We start from the raw sequence: 20,792 nt of genomic DNA, 5'->3' as shown, positions 1-20,792 counted from the left end.
AGCAATTCAGCCTGTCTCCTAACTAATAGGCCTGGGCGAAGCACTACGCTACGCTCGCGTAGTTTGCGAAGTTCGCGCTACTTCGCACTACGCGAACTGCACGTAGCACAGTGCGAACACGCGTAGCGTAGTGTTGCGTAGTGCTGCGGTCATTTTTTGCTTGCTCGCGGTCCTCAACGTCAAGTTGGCGACCGCGAGCAAGCAAAATGACATCCTGGCGAGACTTTTTCCTTGTTCGCGATCGCGAGCATGGAAAATAAACCTCCCGGCGAGATTCACAACGCGAGAAGGTCAGGTTTCTCATTGCGAGGGGTCGCGTATGCTCGCGACCGCTCGCGATGAGAAACTACCAGTTCGCGTTGAGAAAGCTGCAGCTCGAGGAAAAATCTACTCGAGCAGCAGAAAACTACAGCTCGCACTGTGCAAGATGCCATTTTCAATGATTGCACAGTGCCGGTTGCTTGTCCGCACTGTGCAATCATTGAAAACAACATCTTGCACAGTGCGAACATGTTACTTCGCAGTTCGCGAAGTGCTACGCGTAGCTCGTGTAGTGCGAACTTCACTTTGCGTAGCTTCGCGAAGTGCTACTTCGCGAACTACGCCCACCCTTACTAACTAATGTATGAAAAAGGGGAAGCAGATGGTGTGCGGAAGAGAACATGTGATTCCTGAGCGAGAGAGCCACAATCCAAGATGGAGGTGGTTTGGTTCTCGGCCCTTTCAGTCGTACTAAGCATAACAGGAATTTCGAACCCTTGAATACACCATACCTAATCATACTATCATTAGATATACTGCGCTAATCATAGCATAGCAACCTGAACACCTCATTTATCCTTTCATTAAATTCATCTATGAAGATTCTTCCTTCTGTGTTCATGTTCCTTGCTCCTTCATGCACATTAGGATCAGTGATGCTTTTGTTAGCTAAAGGCAGTGGGTAGCAAGGTCAGGTGGTCCTCGGTGCGGGGGGGGGGTGCGGAACACAGCGAGACGCGTCGAGTTCAGCTGCATTTCATAAGGGGGGTGAACAAGATGGCAAAAATATGTGTTTTTACAGTAAAAACACATATGTTTGCCATTTTTTCATCCCCTCAGTGATGACACTCGGGGCGACCCGCATCCACCACACCCCCCTGGCTAAAGGAGTAAAAAATGTCATTATATACTCCCGCTGTTCCCTTGATTTTGAGCCTTATAAGTAGGAGACATGTTCAGTAGTCCACAGATATAAATTCTCTACAATAGGTACATTTTCTAATGAATTATCAAATTGACAATAAAACAAATGAATCGAGTTTTGTTGATAACATAGATTAAGGAAAACTGAACAAGAAAAAGAAAGGCAAAGGAAGGTGAAAATAAGCTGCTTCTTCAGCTGCCGACGCAGGCATTAACGCAGACAACCCCTATATAATCTGATAACATTTGGTAATGCACTTTATAGCTATACACATTCTCCTGCTGTGGGAGGGGTGAAGTCTTTCTTTCATGAGATGGGGGCAGCCACAGAAGCCTCAAGAGCATTACGTGGATTAGGAAGGTCCCCCACCCCCAGCAAATAAACGTCCAGCAGCCATCCAAGCATAGAAACTGAAACGTCAGCTGCCACACTAAGGACTATCATTCTGCAGTGTGACTGCACCCTGGTCAGCATCATGCTATTAAAGGAAACCTCTGAATAAAGAAGAATGAGTCCTCTGATGGTCAATCTACTGTCCCCACCCTATCTCGGACACTATTAGGGTCTTTTATTCCACATCAGCCAGACGTCTTAAGGGGCTGTTGGCCTTTACCGGTTACCCTGACTCTCGAATTGTCCTTTTAACGTGAGTCAGATATTAATATTTGAAATCTTTACAGCTTTCTCATTTTTCTTTTGTTTCAAGAGGTTCATCTGAATCTGTCAGACACTCATCTGAATCTAATTTGATGTTGGCATAATATGGCCAGTCTGGACCAGCGTACCTTCGATCCACCTTTCTATCTTGTTGGTCATTTTACATCAGTTGATTCCAAATCAGAGTCCTGAATGTCTATTTGTTTTTGTTCTTCTATCTTCTCTAATCGTCTCTGGTCTTGTTTTGTGCCTCAACTATCTTTTTCTAAGAGTTGTTGTCTTTGGCCAGCTTTCCCTTCAAGATTCTGGATTCCGATGTAACTTATTCACTTTCCCCAGTAGAGTCTTTATGTTCAGTTACAGACTATGTCGCTCCGGTAGGTTGTTGTGGAGATTGGTTTCATCTTTCCGTGTATTCCCACTGCCTCTGCGTGTGCGTATTCTCAGTCTAGTTGTTGGTATCACAGAAGTGTCTGGGTTCGCATCCTCCACATCAGTCTCTGATTCAGCAAGTTCTTCATTCAATGGAGATGGTAGGTTTCCTGTCTGGTCCTCCTCCTTCTCTTCTGAAGCTTCAAACATCTCAAATTGCTAGTGACAAAGAGAATTGACAGATGTTGGGCTCTACTTCTTCCCCTTTGAACCTTGCCCTCTTCGTATGGGAGGCGTGCATCCAGTTCAGAAGACTAGCGTACTTGACCCAAGTCCATAGTTACAGTGGAATCTTTGGTCAATCCCTAAAGCTGTACATATCAACGTCATCATCTCACTTTTAAAGTTGGCTCCTTCGTCAGATTCAACTGTTAGACTGTCACATCTTCGGGTGGGATAAGCTTCAACCCATCGCAAGAACAAACAGACAATCACAAGGATATGCCTCAGCGGATTACATCGATGCCTTTCCAGGAAACCTATTTGGAGACGATTATAAGGCCCATCAGATTTTCCAATTTGACCCATTCTTACTGCGACTCTCATGCCCACGTTTTGCTTTTCACAGATCACCTCATACAATAATCTTCTACCATCATTCTGAACCCAGGCTTTTGCCAATAGCAACGGAAAGTAAAACCCATCCCGTCTCTTCATACATTTGTTGGACCGTGCATATGTCACACCGTAGATGGTAAATGGGAGTCTGGCTTTCCTTCATCGGATGCACAAATGTCCCTAGCATCTTTTCTAAATCCCATTTTTCACCATTTGACCTTTTCTATGTCTGGGGCAGCATGTTGTAACTCTCTCCAATCATTGAAAGTGTGTACATTTTCGTCATGCTTCTTCCTTCTATATTACATGGTTCATCTGAATGAAAAGTTCTGGACTCCAGAGCACAGTGTCAGGCAACTTCATCTATATATTGGTTGCCACTTGTGACAAAGTCATTTCCGCTTTTGTGTGCAGCACATTTGACTGCTGTGATCTCCTTTGGCGATTGCAGAGCATTCCGTAAATTTGAAATATACAGTCCATTTTTGATAGGACTGCCAGCAGAATTAAAAAATCCTCTATGTGACCATAATTGACCGAAGTCATGCACAACTCCAAGTCCATACTGGCTATCAGTGAAAATGCAGACTCATGAACGTTCTGAGGTACAGCAGGCTCTGGTAAGGGCAATGACCTCTTGTGCAGAGCGTAGGACGCACACGTAGGAAGCTTCCACAACTCCATGTAAAGCAGATATAGCATAGGCAGCTCTTCGGATAACACGTCGATCTGTTAGACATGATCCATCAACAACACGAGTATGGTCAGGATTTGTACGCCTAATATAGCTGGTATTGGTTTTGTGCATAACTCAGTCATGGTCGAGGTCTGTCTCCCCCTCTCTCTCCAGAGTAGGCGATTGAGAGGCTGGATATAGTGTGTGACATCTTCGCTATCAGAATATTTCTCTCATAGCGGGGTGGGCGGCTATTTGTCATATGCTGCGTTCTGCAACGAGTGACGTGGATCTCAATCGATTGAGGTACCATAACAATCAGAGGACAATCCATCACAGTCCCATCTGGTTGCTGTCCACTAAGACTAACCGCTGCAACCGATTTGATACAACCAGGCAAAGCTGTCGCCAGCAGATCAAGAGTGGCTGAAAAATAGCCAATGAGATGTTTTGTATCACCATGGGCTTGAGTTAGTACAGACAATGAATGCACACCCATTTCTTTCGTGACAAAAGACACAACATCTTTTGTATAGTGTGGCATTGGAAGAGCAGGTTCACTGCAAAGTACATTTTTAAGCTCTTGAAACGCTTCCGTGCATCCAGAATCCTTTGGTATTTGCTCATTGGCATCAGCATGTGTCACCCTTATCAAAGGCTTTTCAACCAAAGAGAAATTAACTATCCACTGTCGGCAGTAACTGACCATTCCCAAAATATTTTTACTTCTCTCTGAGTAGTTGGGAATTTCATTTTAAAGACTGTCTCTATTCGTCTATGAGACAATCGCCTCACTCCTTTGTGATATTTGGTGACCTAGGTACATAACTTTCTCCTGACAGTACTGTAACTTCTTAGGTCAAAACTTGTGTCCATTCTCAGCTGATTAAGTGATGCAATGGTATCTTGTTTACAAGCTTCTTTTGTCATTGAAGTGATCAGTAGATCGTCAATGTATTGGATTAGGGTCAAACTATATGGTAAGTGCAAGGCCTTTAAATTATTTTAAGAATTTGATTAAAGTAAGAAGGAGTCAATGAATACTCTTGTGGGGTGTGACACCACACAAGTGTTTTTTCTTGGAACCGAAATGCGAAGAAATACTGTCTCTCTTCAGGCAACGGAACAGAGAAAAGGCTTGGCAAAGATCAATGACCGTAAACCACTCTGCATCAGAGGGAATTTGGAACAAAATCACAGCAGGAATTGGTACCACAGGTAGTATTACAATAAACCGCTGCTTTTAAATTGCTGGTTTATTAACTTCCATGGATATATTACTGAGTAATATTCTATGTATTTATTGTTTCTTACTTAACCGTGAATACTGGTTTTATGGTCTTAACATCTAGTATTATAACAAACTGTTGCTCTTAAGATGCTGGTATATTAACTTTTAAAGAGTTTTCATTATGTAATATTTTATGGTATTTATTGTTTCTTTTTGTGGTAATTTCCTCATGAATTATTTGTATATTCAATAATAGTGATGAAAAAATAAAGGATTTGGTAGCATGGGATACCATGGAACAACAATCGGATTATTCTTTCAGAGATCTTGTACTATCGTCCATTTCCTATTTGATTTTTGTAAGGCCAATATAGATGAGTTGCACAGACTTTGGATTACTTCCCTCAAGATTCCTTACGCTATAATATTCACAATAATGGGGGTTATTCCTTCAATGGCTGGGGTCATTTCATATGGGCGTATCTGAGGGCACACGGCATTTGGTCTAAGAGTAATCTTAAGGGACTTAGCACCTTTAATCAATTTGATTTCCTTTCCAGTAAAATTCCAAACTTCTTAACTGCCTCCCTTAAGTCAATAGGCAAATCTTCACTAGTGAGGACTGGATATAGTCTGAAGAGAGACTCTGGTGATTTCAGTTTAAACTCAACATCAGGTGCTTGGGTCTCAATTCCTACACCATCCTCCATGCAATGTATGACACAGTTCATTTTACAAACAAGATCTCTGCCTAACAGGTTTACAGGACTCGGATCGCAAATTACAAGTTGATGGTGTTCTTTGATATCGCCTCTTTTTACTGCCACTCAGCCAGTAATTGATTAGTATGCTGCTGATTTGTGATGCCTACAACTTCTACTTCTTTCCTGAGAGGGGTAGGTTAGGGACCTCAACAGTTCTATCTGCCTAATAAGTGGCTCCTGTGTCTATCAGGAAAGATATGGGGTATCCATTTGCCTCTCCTTCTCGATATGGTCCACTCTGGTTCACTTCTAGGACTGCGCCAAGTATGCACTGCTCCTCCCCCCTGAGGCACCGTCATTAGTCCTGATTTATGGCTGTTTCAAACATCATGGGAACCGGCCCTCCTTGCTTTACCATGGGATTTTTGGGAACTCTCTAATGTTTATGTTGGCATGGAGTACTTCCCTACATCTGCATTGAATTGTAACTGTTTGGTAACACCACAACCTTTGGAACTTTCTTAACAACCATACGGGGCTTAGGGACTGGTGATGCTTCTATTTGACTGATCAGATTTGCCCCTTGCAAATCGATTGCAAACCAATCTGGATTGTAGCTGCATTCCCTCTTCCAATACCCCACCTTGTGGCATATGTGACACTGGGTAACTCTCTTCAAGGCACTTATCTTACTATTCCAGGGACATTTCCACCCTAACTTGAGACAAAATAATCTAGATCTAACTCTGGTACCTGAACTTGAGACTTGAATCCCTTTGATCCTAAATTATAAAGCAAATTGGGTCAGGCTGGTCATAAACGTTTCCTTCAATCCCATTCATTTTGCCTCTAGATTCTCACTGCAATACTTAGTAGACTGTAGATTCTCTTCTGCTGATTTGCTCTGCCAACATGTACCTTGCGTAATTTATTACTAATATCTGGTCTCAACCCATGTACAAAAGATGCACGAAATCCTCCCGTATTTTTGCCAATATGATCATTCATCCAACTATGCTCTCTATATACATGCATCAATCTCTCAAAGTATACATTCACTGATTTCTTAAGTTCGTGTGTAGTTCGAAATATCCTTGGCCAATTGAATTCCTTTTGTGAAGCTTTAGTCTTTCAGAGGCCCATGCATCAACGAAAATACCGATCGCAAATGGGCAGTTTTGCAGAATCTGCCCCTTTGCGACCGGTATTTTTACATTTGGGATGCATCAACCAAAATGCATAATTGCAATTTAAGTAATCGCAAAATTAGCGATTACTTAAATTGCTAATGCATTTAGGGAATCGCATCCCCTAAATTCAATGCATGATGCAAATTTAAATTGCGATTTCACAATCAAGGATCGCAAATTACCATCAATTTGAACTTGATGGTAATTTGCAAAAACTTTGAAAAATGCTCTAAAGTGCATTTTTCAAAGTTCCATGTTATACACATACATGTCCTTGGGGCATGTGTGTGCTCAGCATGTGGTAACATGACAATTTCAGAGGTGCAACTGGGTGTCCTTTTGGCACCCTTGAAATTGCATGCACATTTTGCGAGTACCTAGTTGGTACTCGCAAATTGCACATGTAGTTCCCATTCATTCCTATGGGCCTCTATATACCCATGGGAATTAATGGGTAGCTATTCCTTAATTGCAAATCGTAATTTGCAATTCGCAATTAAGGAAAATGTAGGAATCGCAATTTTTTTGCGATACTTACATGCATAAGGAATTGCAATTTCTAAATAGCGATTTCTAAAAGATCGCTATTAAGGAATCGGAATTCCTTATGTTGATTCTTGTGCCCCTAAATGTCTAATTACTGCCTCATATTTGATCTTAACTGTAGGTGAATGGGCATTAGTCCCTTGCACCCATGTTGGATCTTGTGTGGGCCAATCAACAGCTCTCTTATATTTAGTACCCAAGTCTTTTGGGACTGCTACTTCAAATAACACATCCAAAACTTCACACAGAGCTTTCAATATGGTTACAATCTGCTCCATCTGAGTATACCATTTTTCAGGATTCTCAGTTTTGAAAGAGTATTAGTAAAAAGGAAAAGGTCTTAAAGAGACTGTGGAACATGTTCATATACTCCTCCCTGAACCTCTTGTTGTGGAAACTGCTTTATCTTTTACCCATAGCAGTTTCTTCTCCCTTCTGCCCCTTTAGTTTCATCTTAATCTTCTCTTTCTTTATTCATAAGTCTCTAAAATTCACTGTATCACTCCATTCTCTAATATTTTCAATTCTCTCCTTTGCGTGCGTTCTCAAGCCTCTGCCCTACAACATTTGCAGCTTTTTTTCATTCGCTTCCCTTCTAGTATTTCTTTGCAGCTTCTTCCATTGCATTATATCAACTCCACATTCACCCGCCACTTCTTTTTCCATTTTAGTGTATGTCTCTCTCGCCACTCTCGCTGCTTCATTGCATAGATACAGCATTTCGTTTTCCCCATAATATCCATTCCCACTTTTCCCTTCGCCAACTCTTCAAAGTCAGTTTTTAACTGTGATAGATGAATTCTCTGGCAGAGGCAATAGTTAAATCTGTACTAGTTTATTGTCGCTACTGATTATGATTCCCCCTTGGTAAGGAACTTCGGCCATACTTCCTGCACTTGGAGCCGCATCTTGTGGTATACTTGGGACAGGTTTTCTTTTGGCCAGGTTAGAAGAAGTCTCAATTATAGAAGCTGCTACTATGCCAGGTAAAGATAAGGTACTGATTGCAGCTGTTACAGGGGTCTGAGTTGGAGACAGAACAGAGGTCCCTGTATAGCTTGGGGGCCCACGAGGCTCCACCAAGTATCCCACAGTCACTGTATTCTCGGGCATTACCGGGGCAGCAGCACTCGCCGCTTCCAAAATGGCACCATTGTGCGGGGACGGTGCAGCACCAAGCAATTCCTCTATCAAGGCATCTTCTTCCTCACTCTTTCAGCATCTGCTTCTTGCTCAGGTTTTTATTTAACCTTTCCTTTCTCTTCCTTTTCCATCATGGGATATGCTCCTACAGTTTCAATGACTTCCTCTCTCCATTTTCTCAGCTTTTCCACATCTTGCTCCTTTCTCCATGAATGAGGCCTACTTCTAATTTTTAATTCAAACTTCTTTCTCCTTTTCTCACTCGCCATCTCCCCCCAAAGCCTTAAAGCCTCAGATTGAGTAAATCTAGGTTGTGGCTTTAACTCATGCATTTTTCTTCTCAAATTCTCTACTTGTGGGAAATAGAAAGTTCCACTCCAAGTAAATGGTCGTTCTCCATCACAAGATGTATATTCGTGCCATTGGCTAAGCCAAATGCAAACATCATACCTTCTGTAGAAACTTTTCTTCCTTATTTGTGTCTCATTTTGACAAAGAATTACCCATTTTACTTATGTGATCACAAGTGCTCCTAGTTCAAACTTTCATCCTTTCCCAGTGTGTCTCTGTCAAAAGTCAGCCTATCACATCACGGCGCAGCACTGACTTAGAGAATCACAGCGTGGCACAACGCTGACGCAGCAATCACTGCGCAGCACTTCTATGACACAACCCTGCAGTTGCTTCAATGTTCAGCTAACTTTATTCACTTTGGTGTGACTGATAGCGCTTTACAGGCAAGATTACCAACTCAAATTCTAACTTGAGGTACCTCTGGTGTAAAATTTGGAAAACACCATCAACACCACAATAACTATAACTCCAATAAGTCCAAAAATCAAAGCCATCCAATATCTATCCTCAATTTTTGCCCATAGTATCCCTCTCTCACAATGCTTACTACAACTCCCAACATGCACCACACTGTTTACTTCATGCAATCTCTATTGATACTCATGTTGTTGTTCTTCCATCAGCCACCTCTCGCCTCTCTGGAACCAGGATCGGGTTGGAGGGGTCAATTTAAATCTCTAGGCAAACTGTCTGGACCATGAAGGTACTGTACCCGGTTCTACATCCAATTAATATCGAGACATAGGTCCGTTCCAATTGAACCATCCTCTGCTACCAAGATCTGTCAGCGCGTGGAAAGCTTGCAAGTTTCCTCACTAGAGCCATCCAATATAGGTGCTGGAGTTCAAATCTTCGGAGCGTTGTAGTCCCTGTAGCTAAGACTTTGGTGCTCCCCGATTGGGACTGTCACTTTAAATCACAAAGGATCCACATAAGACTTCTGAAACAGTCTAATAAGAATGACAGATAATAGATTGTATAGTATTAATGTCAAAATACAGAATATCTCCAGCGGCGGTGCGTCCGTTGGGGCGTTGGGGCGTAGCCCCCCCGCCCGCAGCCGCCCACAGCTCCCTCGGCGTCTGAATTTAAGTAAACTCTCAGTTTACTTAAATTCAGAGACGGCGAGGGAGAACAACTGACAATTATGTCAGTCAGCATGACGTCAGACCACCCGTGGGCGGTCCGGCGTCATGTTGACTGACATGTAGTCAGACCGTCACCAGGGGCATGGAGCAGCACAATGCACAAGTGCGCATGAGTGGGGACGGAGGTCGAATTTTCGCGCCGTGCCCAGTCATGCGCACTTGTGTTTGCAGTTCTGGTGCATGCCCATTAGGAGAGCGAGGTTTGAGCAAAGGCTCAAACCTCGGTCTCCTAATGGGCAGGCGGGCGGAGAGTAAAACGTGCCCCCAGCCATTCCTGGCGCTGCCAGCACCGCCAGGATTGGCTGAGAGGGCTTTGCACGCCCACTTGCAAGCAGTCAGTGATGTGTGCGTGGCTGTTCCCGAGTGTAGGCGGCTAGGCGCCAATGCGCCAACGGACCCGAGGCAGCGGACCTGCTCAGGTAGGATTTTTTAATTTTATTTCAAAACTCCCCCCCCACCTCCGCGATACACCCCCCCCCCCGCGACACCCCACACACCGCGAGCCGCAACTGTTCGGACCCTAGACCTCTTCGGCGGGGCCATGGAAACAGTAAACAAAATGGACTGATGCAAGCGCAACCTTACACATGCCTGCGAGGGGTCTCACGCCATGCATGAGACCTCCATCCCATCCTGCTGGCTTGTTATACCACTTCAGTTTGCATGCTGGATTTTTTAGCCCATACCTTTGATGATAAATGTGAAAATACAAGTCCCAGAATGCAAGATTCCTATGGCTAAAAGGGCATGGCTGTCATAAGATGTTGCACATTGTATAGGCGCACTTGGCGCACTGTGACAGTTTTGATGTTGCTTTGCTAGACTAAAATGCCCAGAGCTGTCTGCTTGCTATCACAGTCAGGTCATAGTATAGATTTATTTTACCGGTTTATTTTATCGGTAAGATTGCTAAGTGAGTTGTTGCATGTGTTCAGAGATGCATGTATAACCGGCAGATCACGCGTTACAAAAGTGTTAAAGTAGCTGTATGAGGTATTCACCCACTGCAAAACCTGTAAGGCAACTGAAACTTGTATTATTTTAAGGTTGGTTAAAGTGGTTATTTTTGACAAGTATCAATCCTTATTATAAAGTGCCAAAAACCAATTCAGTGTGCACTGGTACAATGAATGACTCAGTGAGTTGAACACTTGCCGATTGAACCTTCCGTACCTTAAAGCTCACGAGTGCCAATCTGAGCCTTCAAACTTCCCCAGGGAAAAAAATTGAATACCATTAAATTATTACAGAAGAGGCGTATAGAGAAGTTATTGTGTTCTACATATATGGTTATTATTAAAATAATGACACACCTATAGAGACATTTCTAAAGCACTTGCATAAATCTTCATATGAGAACTTGATAAAGTAAAAAAAACACTTTCAAATGTCATTTTATTTCTTCGCACTTTATGAAGTAACAAGTTGACAACGCTTCACTGAGTACAGACCGGGAAGGAGCACGTTGCGGTTCTCGCGGCCACACTTCCCTAATAGGTGATGCCGGCTTCGGAAAAAGGCAGCTCCGCATTTCACCAAACATAGATAACGCGCACACGCTGCATGAACTTCCTCAAACATCTGTTGCCATTGGCTGCTCTCATTGGAAGGCATCACCAGGGGCTTCCGCAGTGTAATTCTTCCACACATTTCAGTTGACAATTGGCTGAGTTGCTATAGATGATGTTTTGAACGCCTTCACAATTGCTTTATTGACCTTCCTGCTTTCTCAAATTTGCTTGAAAATGCACCATTTGTCCACTCTTTTTTCTGCGTAGGTTGCTCCGGCTCGCTCGCTACGCTCGCTCGTTGCACTGCATTAGGACAATAATTTTACGCCACACCACTTTCAAATTTCACCAGCCGCGCCTAAATATCTCATCAGTATATTAGCATCACAGCATAAGTAAATGAACTCACTACAGTTCAATATGAAATCTGGCATCGATTTGTCTTATAAGAATGAGAGTCGGGGCGCTCCACCACTTGTGAGAGACATGCACACTCAAATAGAGCTTTAAATAGTGGGATTCATTAATTCGGTGGGAACACGTTTCATTAAGCTTAAACAAAGAGAAAACAGTCTAAAAGAAATATTTCTACATTGAATATATTCTGTGATTTTCCCACCACTAGTACATTATGGTTCGATTGTTCTCACTGTCTTGGCTATACAGTTTAACGCATACAATGTTCACAGAACTAGGACAAGCAAGATTTGTCATTGGCTTAGTACATTCAGGAGACTTTCACCTAGAGCCTTTTCTGCTGACTTATGTGAAACTATTAAAGTTTATTTTAGAAGTGGAATCAACAATAATATCACAGGACATAGGATGAAGTTTAAACAAGATGGAAGACGATGTAAACACAGTTCAATATTAGCAGTAGCTCAAATATAGCACCATATTTTTATTAACAGTAAATTAGCACTCACACCTGTCTCACCCTGTCCATCTCCAACCCCTTCCCTCATTACACTGCTCTGGTTTAAACCCTCTGTTCTCTAACCCCTTACCTATCTGACCTCATACCTCTTCACTATCTAACATTGTGCCTCTTCTCTATTTAACCTCTTTCATCTTCACTATCTAACCTCATACCTCATAACTATATAACCTCTTACCCTTTCCCAATCTAACCTTGTACCTCTTCACTATCTAACCCTGTACCTCTTCTCTATCTAACCTCTTACATCTTCACTATATAGCCTCTTACCTCTTCCCTATCCAGCCTCATACCTCTTCACCAACCTTTTAACTCTTCTCTATCTAATCTCTTACCTCTTCAAAAATCTAACACCTTACCTTTTCACTAACCTCTTACCTTTTCTCTATCTAACTTCTTACTTCTCTTACTTCTTACCTCTTCTCCATCTAACATCTTACCTCTTCTCTTTCTAACATCTTACCTCTTCTATATCGAAGCTCTTACCTCTTCACTAACCTCGTATCTCTTCTTTAGCTAACTACTTACCTCTTCTCTATCTAACCTCATACCTCTTCATTATCTAACCTCTTAGCACTTCACTAACCTCTTGCATTTTCTCTATCTGTCTTACCTCTTCTCTCTCTAACTTCTTACCTTTTCTTTATCTAACCTCTTACCTTTTCTCTGTCTAACCTCTTTCCTCTTCTCTATCTTACCTCTTCACTAACTTCTCACCTCTTCTTTATCTTACTTCTTACCTTGTCTCTGTCTAATCTCTCACCCCTTCTCTATCTAACTTCTAACACCTTCTCTGTCTAACCTTTTACCTCTTCTCAATATGACTTCTTACCTTGTCTCTATTTAGCCTCTTACCTCTTTAATATCTAACCACTTTCCTTTTCACCCTAATTAACCTCTTACCTCTTCACTATGTAATCTCCTGCCTATTCTTTATCTAACCTCTTGTCTCCACACACTCTACCATCATACCACTTCTTTATCTAACCTCTTACATCACTATCTAACCTCTTACCTCTTCACTATCTAAACTCTTGGCTACTTCTTCAATATCTAACCTCTTAACTCTTCTTAATCTAACCTCTTCTCTATCTAACCTCTTACCTCTTCTCCATCTAACCAAGTACCCCTTCACTATCTAATCTCTTACCTCGTCACTAACCTCTTACCTCTTCTCTACCTAACCTCTTAACTCTTCTCTATCTAAATTCTTATCTCTTATCTATCTCGCCTCGTATCTCTTCAATATCTAACCTTTTACCTCCTCTCTATCTAACTTCTTACCACTTCACTATCTAAGCACTTACCTCTTCTCTATCTAAGCTCATACCTCATCCCTATCTATCCTCTTACCTCTTCTCCATCTAATCTCTTACCTCTTCACCATCTAGCCTATTGCCTCTTCTCTATCTAACCTCTTACGTGTCTCTCCCCTTCTTTTTGAATTTCTTGCCCAGTTTGATGCAGACCGAGAAGAGGACATTGTTTTCGGTGAGATCAGGGCCTCCGTGCAGGAGCAGCTGTTCCCAGGGATGGAGATGACAGGTGAGCTCTCTGGAATGAGTATCACAGGCGAGTGCTCTGGGATGGGTGTCACAGGCGAGTGCTCTGGGATGGGAGTCAAAGGTGAATGCCCTGGGATAAGTGTCAGGGTGAACTCCCTAGGATGAGTGCCGTAGGTGGGTGTTTCAGGAGTTTGCAGAGTTGTCTGCCCTCCATGCTCTGCGGAGCATGCAGAGTTGCGAAAAACTCGTAGCAAAGTTTTTTTCCACGCTTGCGGCCGCCAATGTTAAGTAAAATCCAACGCTAGACCACCTCCAAACGAGATTTCTCAACATGGGCGGTTGCACGCATTGAGAAACAATCCGTTCGCATTGGGGAAGCTGCCGCTCGAGTAGAAAATCTACTTGAGCGGCAGAAAGAAGCAGCGCCCTCTTGTGCTGCACATGGTGGTGGTTACGCTGGGACAAACACCCAGCGCTAAAAATCAACGTGAATGCACATGACCTAACAAACCCCGCCGCTTGCCAAACTCAGCGTAGCGTGGTGGAGTTTTTTTTATCACTTCGCGAAGTACCACGTAGTGGAACTCCGCCCAGGCCTAGTATGGTCCCCTTCAATGGGAGTCACAGGTGAGTGCTTTTGAGAGGTGTGGACTAAGGGTGGGCATAATGTGCGTAAGGGACCTACGCGGAGAGGCATGGAGATGGAACCAATCTCTGCACTCTCCGCATAGTTCCGTTACGCACCTCCCGCCTCCCGCCTGCCTCCCGCCCGCAGTATTAAATACATTAAAAAAGCAATTTTCAAATAACCTTACCTTATAAGCGGCGTCCAGCCGTCTAAACCGCGTTCTTATGGGAACTGCGCATGTGCGGGAGCCTGCGCATGCGCATTCCTGCCGAGGAATGCGCATGCGCGGGCTCCCGCGCATGCGCAGTTCCCAGAAGAAGACGCAATGGAGACGGATGGAAGCCCAACGACGCTGCCGATAAGGTAAGGTTATTTGAAAATTGCTTTTTTAATATATTTAATACTGCGGACAGGAGGCGGGCGGGAAGCCAACTTCCGTTATGCCCGAGTGTGCGAAGATTTGCCTTGTTTCTCCACCTATCTCGCGGTAGGCGGAAGGGCAAATCTCCGCACATTCCGTGGGCGGAACGGAGTTGTCCGCCCACCCCTAGTGTGGACCCCTTTAATGGGAGTCACAGGTGAGTGCCCTGGGGAGATATGGACCCCTTCAATGGGTGTCAGAGACAAGTGCTTTGTGGGGGTGTGGACCCCTTTAATGGGAGTCACAGGTGAGTGCACTGGGGAGATATGGACCCCTTCATTGGGAGTCACAGGTGAGTGCTCTGGGGATATATGGAACCCTTCAATGGGTGTCAGAGATAAGTGCTTTGGGGGGGGTGGACCCCTTCAATGGGAGTCACAGGTGAGTGCTCTGGGGATATATGGACCCCTTCAATGGGAGTCACAGGTGAGTTCACTTGAGAGATAGGGAACCCTTCAATGGGTGTCAGAGAATAGATAAGTGCTTTGGGGGGGGGGGGTGGACCCCTTCAATGGGAGTCACAGGTGAGTGTTCTGGGGAGGTATGGGCCCCTTCAATGGGTGTCACAGGTGAGTGCTTGGGAGGGGTGTGGTCCTCTTCGATGGAAGTTACAGATGAGTTGACTCAATGACTGTGGACCCCTTTGATGGGTTTCACAGGTGAGTGGTCTGAGTGGCTTGGACCCCTTCAGTGGGGGTCATAGGTGAGTACTTTGAAGAGGTGTGGACCCCTTTGATGAGTGTCACAAGTGAGTGCCCTAGTATTACTGTGAACCCCTTTGATGTGATTCACTGGCGAGTGCTCTGTGTGGCTGTGGACCCCTTTGGTGAATGTCACAGGTGAGTGCCCTGGATGGCTTGGATCCCTTTGATGGGTGTCACATGCGAGTGCACTGGAGGGGTGTGGACCACTTTGATGGGTGTCACATGTGAGTGCTCTGGAGAGGTGTGGACCCCTTCGATCAGTGTCACAAGTGAGTGCCCTAGTATGACTGCGGACCCCTTTGATGGATTTCGCTGGTGAGTGCTCTGAGTGGCTGTGGATCCCTTCGATGGGAGTCACAGGTGAGTGCTTTGGAGGGGTGCAGACCCCTTCAATGAATGTCACAGGTGAGTACCCTGGATGGCTTGGACCCCTTTGATGGGTGTCACATGCGAGTGCACTGGAGAGGTGTGGACCCCTTCGATGGGAGTCACAGGTGAGTGCTTTGGAGAGGTACAGACCCCTTCAATGAATGTCGCAGGTGAGTACCCTGGATGGCTTGGACCCCTTTGATGGGAGTCACAGGTGAGTGCTCTGGGGAGATATGGACCCCTTCAATGAATGCCACAGGTGAGTGCTTTGGAGAGGTGTGGATCCCTTCGATGGATGTCACAGGTGAGTGCTCCAGATGGATTGGACCCCTTCGATGGGTCTCACAGGTAAGTGCTCTTTAGAGGTGTGGACCTCTCTGATGGGGTCACAGGTGAGTGCTCTGGAGGGCTGTGGATCTCTTCGATGGGAGTCACAGGTGAGGGCTCTGTATTGCTGTCTATCCCTTTGATGGGTGTCACAGGTTAGTGCCCTGGAGGGGTGTGGACCCTTTCAATGGGAATCACAGGTGAGTGCCCCAGAGGGGTATAGACCTCTTCGATGGGTGTCACAGGTGAGTTCAATGGATGACTGTGGACGCATATGATGGCTTTCACAGGTGAGTGTTCTGAGTGGCTGTGTATCCCTTCGATTGGTGTCACAGGTGAGTGCTTTGGAGAGGTGTGGACTTCTTAGACGTGTGCAAACACCAGAAGATGATGGCCGGAGTGCTGAAAACTTTCAACCACTCACCCCCAGTCAAGAGATCTTGGTTTAATCCATCTTTTCTTTTGCTCACTATGCCACCCCAGTTTTGACCCTGTCATATGCATATCTCGTAGTCGGATGATAGAAAAGGGAGTCCCCCAGGGATCAATACTTAGTCCTATGCTTTTCAACCTCTATGTGGCACCTTTGGCCAAGGTAATTAGATCTTATGGGTTTGATGTAGTGTCATACGCTGACGACACTCAGGGGCATATTCTCAAGGAGTCATCGACGAGTTATCGGCAGTTTATTGCAGCCAAAGTTGTGATAAATGTATCACCCCAGTCACAAGCCGGTGCTAACAGCCCATAACACCAGTTAACCCGTGATAGTAGCCTCAAAAAACATCGCCACAGATGACCCCAGCAACTCTCGCTAATGAGATGTAGAGTAGGCGTTCCCGTGCAAAAAGTCACAACAACACCACTCCGCAACATTCACAACGACCAGCTAGATCGGCGATAAGAACTCAAAATAGGTGATAAGGCGCGTTAGCAGCAGGAAACTAACACCTGCTCTGACCTGGTGTAAAGTCGGATGGTAGCCGGCACCAGAAAAGGGAGCCCAGCCCAGACCCACACCTGAAGGACAACAGATGCCATGGAGCTACTGATCATGCAGCTCGGAGCCGCAACAAGCCCATGACACCCACCGCCACCACCCCCAAGCCCGCCACCATTTCGTGGGCCCCCCTGAACCACCCCCAGACCACCACAGAGGCAGCGCAGACACAGACCGCGGACCTTCAGAAAACGCACCAGCCTCACTGACTTAACACCAGAGTATGTCATTGCCCACTACAGGCTCAAAAGGACAACCATCCTCCGCATCCTGAACATCATTGCCCATAGGCTGATGGTACCAACACAGCAGACAACCAACATCCCTCCGCAGACAAAGCTGCTGGCTGTGCTGCACCTGTTGGCCTCTGGTACCTTCCAACCAACAACCGCCAGAGTCGAAGGAGTCTCACAGCCAGCCCTATCAAAGTTCCTCAAACCTGTCTTGGATGCCATCATCAGCTTGGTACCCCAGTATCTATACTTTACCCACACTGCGCAGGAACAGCTGGAGACCAAGCAAGGCTTCTACGCCATAGCTGGATTCCCGCACGTGTTGGGGGCAATTGACTGCACACATGTCCTACTTGTGCCCCCTGCCGACACCACACACAATTAACGCAACAGAAACCACACACATTCCATCAATGTGCAGGCAATAGTGGACTACCGGGGACTCTTCACCAATGTCGTCGCCAACTACCCAGGCAGAGTGCATGTTTCCTACATCTTCCTGCAGTCCCTCATCAACCGGCGCTTCCAGGATGGCACCAACGGAAATGATCTGCTCGTTGGTAAGTACCAATTTTGAACACACCACACACCTCAACTCCACAATCATACAACTCACAACTCTGGCAATGCACACATTACAAACCCACATACAACATGCCCACCCACCAGACACAACAGCACAACTTACTGTGGGAACCTGGCTTAGCCATGTACATGAGCCTTCAACGGCATGGCACCTCAGCCACACATTAGAAGAATGTGGGAAGAGGAGGGAACCAGGCATGTGCGAAGGAGGCAATGTGACCGATGAATGAGACTGCACACAATGCCAAGTGTGGCGTGGATGTGTTGGACAGACTGCAGTATGCAGACCACACACATATCCATGTCGACATACACCACTGGTGTTTGGTGCAGTGGACAGTGGACGCAACCATGTCACCGAAGCCAGTGGGGGTGATCAAGGAAATGTAGCTTGTTACATCCCCCCTGTAAGCGTGAGAGGAGTGGGCTGGCCCAGCGTACACCAGGTCAGCGTATGGTTGTGAATACAAAGCACTTAGCCCTGTGCGTGGTCCTCTTCCGGAATGCCCAACGTCCCTGCCAGGGCGGTGCCTCTCACCCCGCCACGAGGCCGACGCCTTCGTCGTGAGCGGAGTTGCCTGGGATCCTGTGCGCCTGCTTCACCCTGGGCTGCTGGTCCCCGAAGCCGTCATGGCCGCCCCTGCGCATCCAGGCACCACTGCTCACCTGCCGACACCGGCGTGTGTCAAAGAGGGCCCACCACGTGCCGGTGCAAGCTCCAAGCCCGAGGCCCCTGACCTTGGCAGATTCCTCGGACCATCGCAGCCTCCGTGACACAGGCCCGCGGAAATCCTTTCTCGTTGACGTACTCCACCGGCATATGCAGCGGACAAGTAGGACACACATTTGGAACTGAGTCTTGATTACACCATGGCAGAGTAATGATTTAAGGCTGAGTTCATGTCACTATACTCCCTCTGATGTGGTGCCACCAAGTCTGTGCATAGGACTCCCACCAAACGTGTCTGTGGTCCTTGCTGACTCCGGCCATCGGCCTGCACTGCGGTCCTGCAGGCCTCGCACCAATCCAATGCAGTCCGTCACAGGCAGGACACGGCCTCCTCGCCAGCTGCACTCCCACCTAGCTCTGGTGCCACTACCTCCGTCAGCCACAAATCTAATACACATGCCATTGCAACGTCGTGTGTTAGAGATCCAGGAGGAGATGGCTGGCCAGCGGTTGACCCGCACTGACCGCTGCCTCCGGCCAACACTGCGTCCAACTAGGTCACACTTTTTGGAACTGAGTCTTGAGTTCTTCGTGGCAGGGTTCATGTCACAGTACGCAAGGCGAGGAGTAAGAGGAAGACGCGCTTCAGACCGTAGGAGACAAGGCTCAGCTAAACGGAGGTGATGGGACACTACCAATTACTGCACTGGTGTCGCATGCCTACCACACGTGGCTGTGGGCCCCTACTGACCGCCGCCTCCGGCGCACACTGGGGTGGAGTAGGTCACACAATATGAACTGAGTCTTGCTCTTTACATTGCAGAGTCCATGTCATTGTACAGGCCTCATCTCAGACTGCATCCCCTTCCAGCTCTGGTGCCACTGAGTGTGTGCCCTGAAATTCATGGGCAATCTCTGTTTGGACGTCGTTGGCGTCTGAGCCCATGGGCTGGAGGCTGTCCTCATCTACATGTAGCTGATACTGACAAGGTGGAAAAGTGAGGTCTGTAGCATTCACCTCCGCCATCTGCCTGTGTCTGCTTGCTTCTGCCCTCTGCATCATGCCCTGGAAGGACACCTTCCACTGTCCTCCGCAACCCTCCGCAAAATTCCCCTTGGACATCAACGAGTACACACTCAGCTCGAGTGGCACTACCTTAGTGCACCGCAAGTCACCGTCCCATGGCGGTGTGCCTGTGCAGGCCGCTGTGCATCCAGGGCCACAAACTCTGTGCTGCTCAAGTCAGGAACCCATGATGTTCGTACCTTGTGCTGCTGATTGTCTGCTCACTGTTGTGGTCTTTGCCAGCACCAACCAACTGGAGATGTGACCCGGGGTATAAAAGGGACCGGGCGCACGTGCCCGTGGCCAGTCCCACAAACTCACTTAGTGTGTCTGTGTGGACATCATGTATACATGAGGGACTCGGGACATTCCACATTGAATTTTGCTGTGTACAGTGTGCGCAACCATGTCACAGCAGGCAGTGGTGAAGACCTGGGACATGTAACCATGTCGTATCTCCATGTGAGCGTAAGACAGTACTGCGTACGGGTGTGGCTCCTCCACACGTGGATCTGGGTGTGTTTCAGTGTAGGCCTTGCCGAGGATGTGGCCGATGCGTGTGTCTCTGTTGTAGTGTCTGCGTCCCCCGTCACGCAATCGACAATGTTGCTATGTGGCATGCCCCCGGTATGCGTGCTTGGCCGAAGGGGTACATGGGGGAGGGCATGCTTGCTCGGGGTCAGGGTTCACACATACCAACTGTTGTGTGTGTCGCTATTATCGCAGCATGAGCCGAAGATGTACCCTCAACTGCATGTCAGGTTCAGCCAGGCAGGTGCTCTACATCTGTGTCAGCCCTGTCCTTGCAATGGGCCGACACACACGTGGCCGGCCACATTCTGCGCAGCATCATCACTGTGTCGTAGTCAGGCTTGAGGACATGCACAGACAGGCATGACAATGGTTTGCCGTAGGGGTGCATGTGATGTTATCTCGCTGCTCACATAGGTGTACGTGCTCGGGGGGGAGGTGCAGCAGTGAGACTACTTGATACATAGTGATGCCGCCCAT

At 46.4% G+C, this 20,792-nt stretch overlaps 1 protein-coding gene across 1 annotated transcript in view; it reads left to right on the top strand.

The window, feature by feature from the left end:
• LOC146869006 (adenylate kinase isoenzyme 5-like) overlaps positions 1-20,792 on the top strand; it is a 544,010-nt gene that overhangs the window by 432,030 nt on the left and 91,188 nt on the right. The window contains exon 7 of the mRNA XM_085625003.1: positions 13,731-13,818. Within this exon, the coding sequence (XP_085481129.1) occupies positions 13,731-13,818 (88 nt within the window). The remainder of the gene's footprint in view (positions 1-13,730; positions 13,819-20,792) is intronic.

This window comes from Triturus cristatus, chromosome 1_2, assembly GCF_964204655.1.
Source record: "Triturus cristatus chromosome 1_2, aTriCri1.1, whole genome shotgun sequence".
NCBI lineage: Eukaryota > Metazoa > Chordata > Amphibia > Caudata > Salamandridae > Triturus > Triturus cristatus.
Note: the sequence above shows the minus strand (reverse complement) of the source record. Positions and strands in the feature narration are given on the sequence as shown.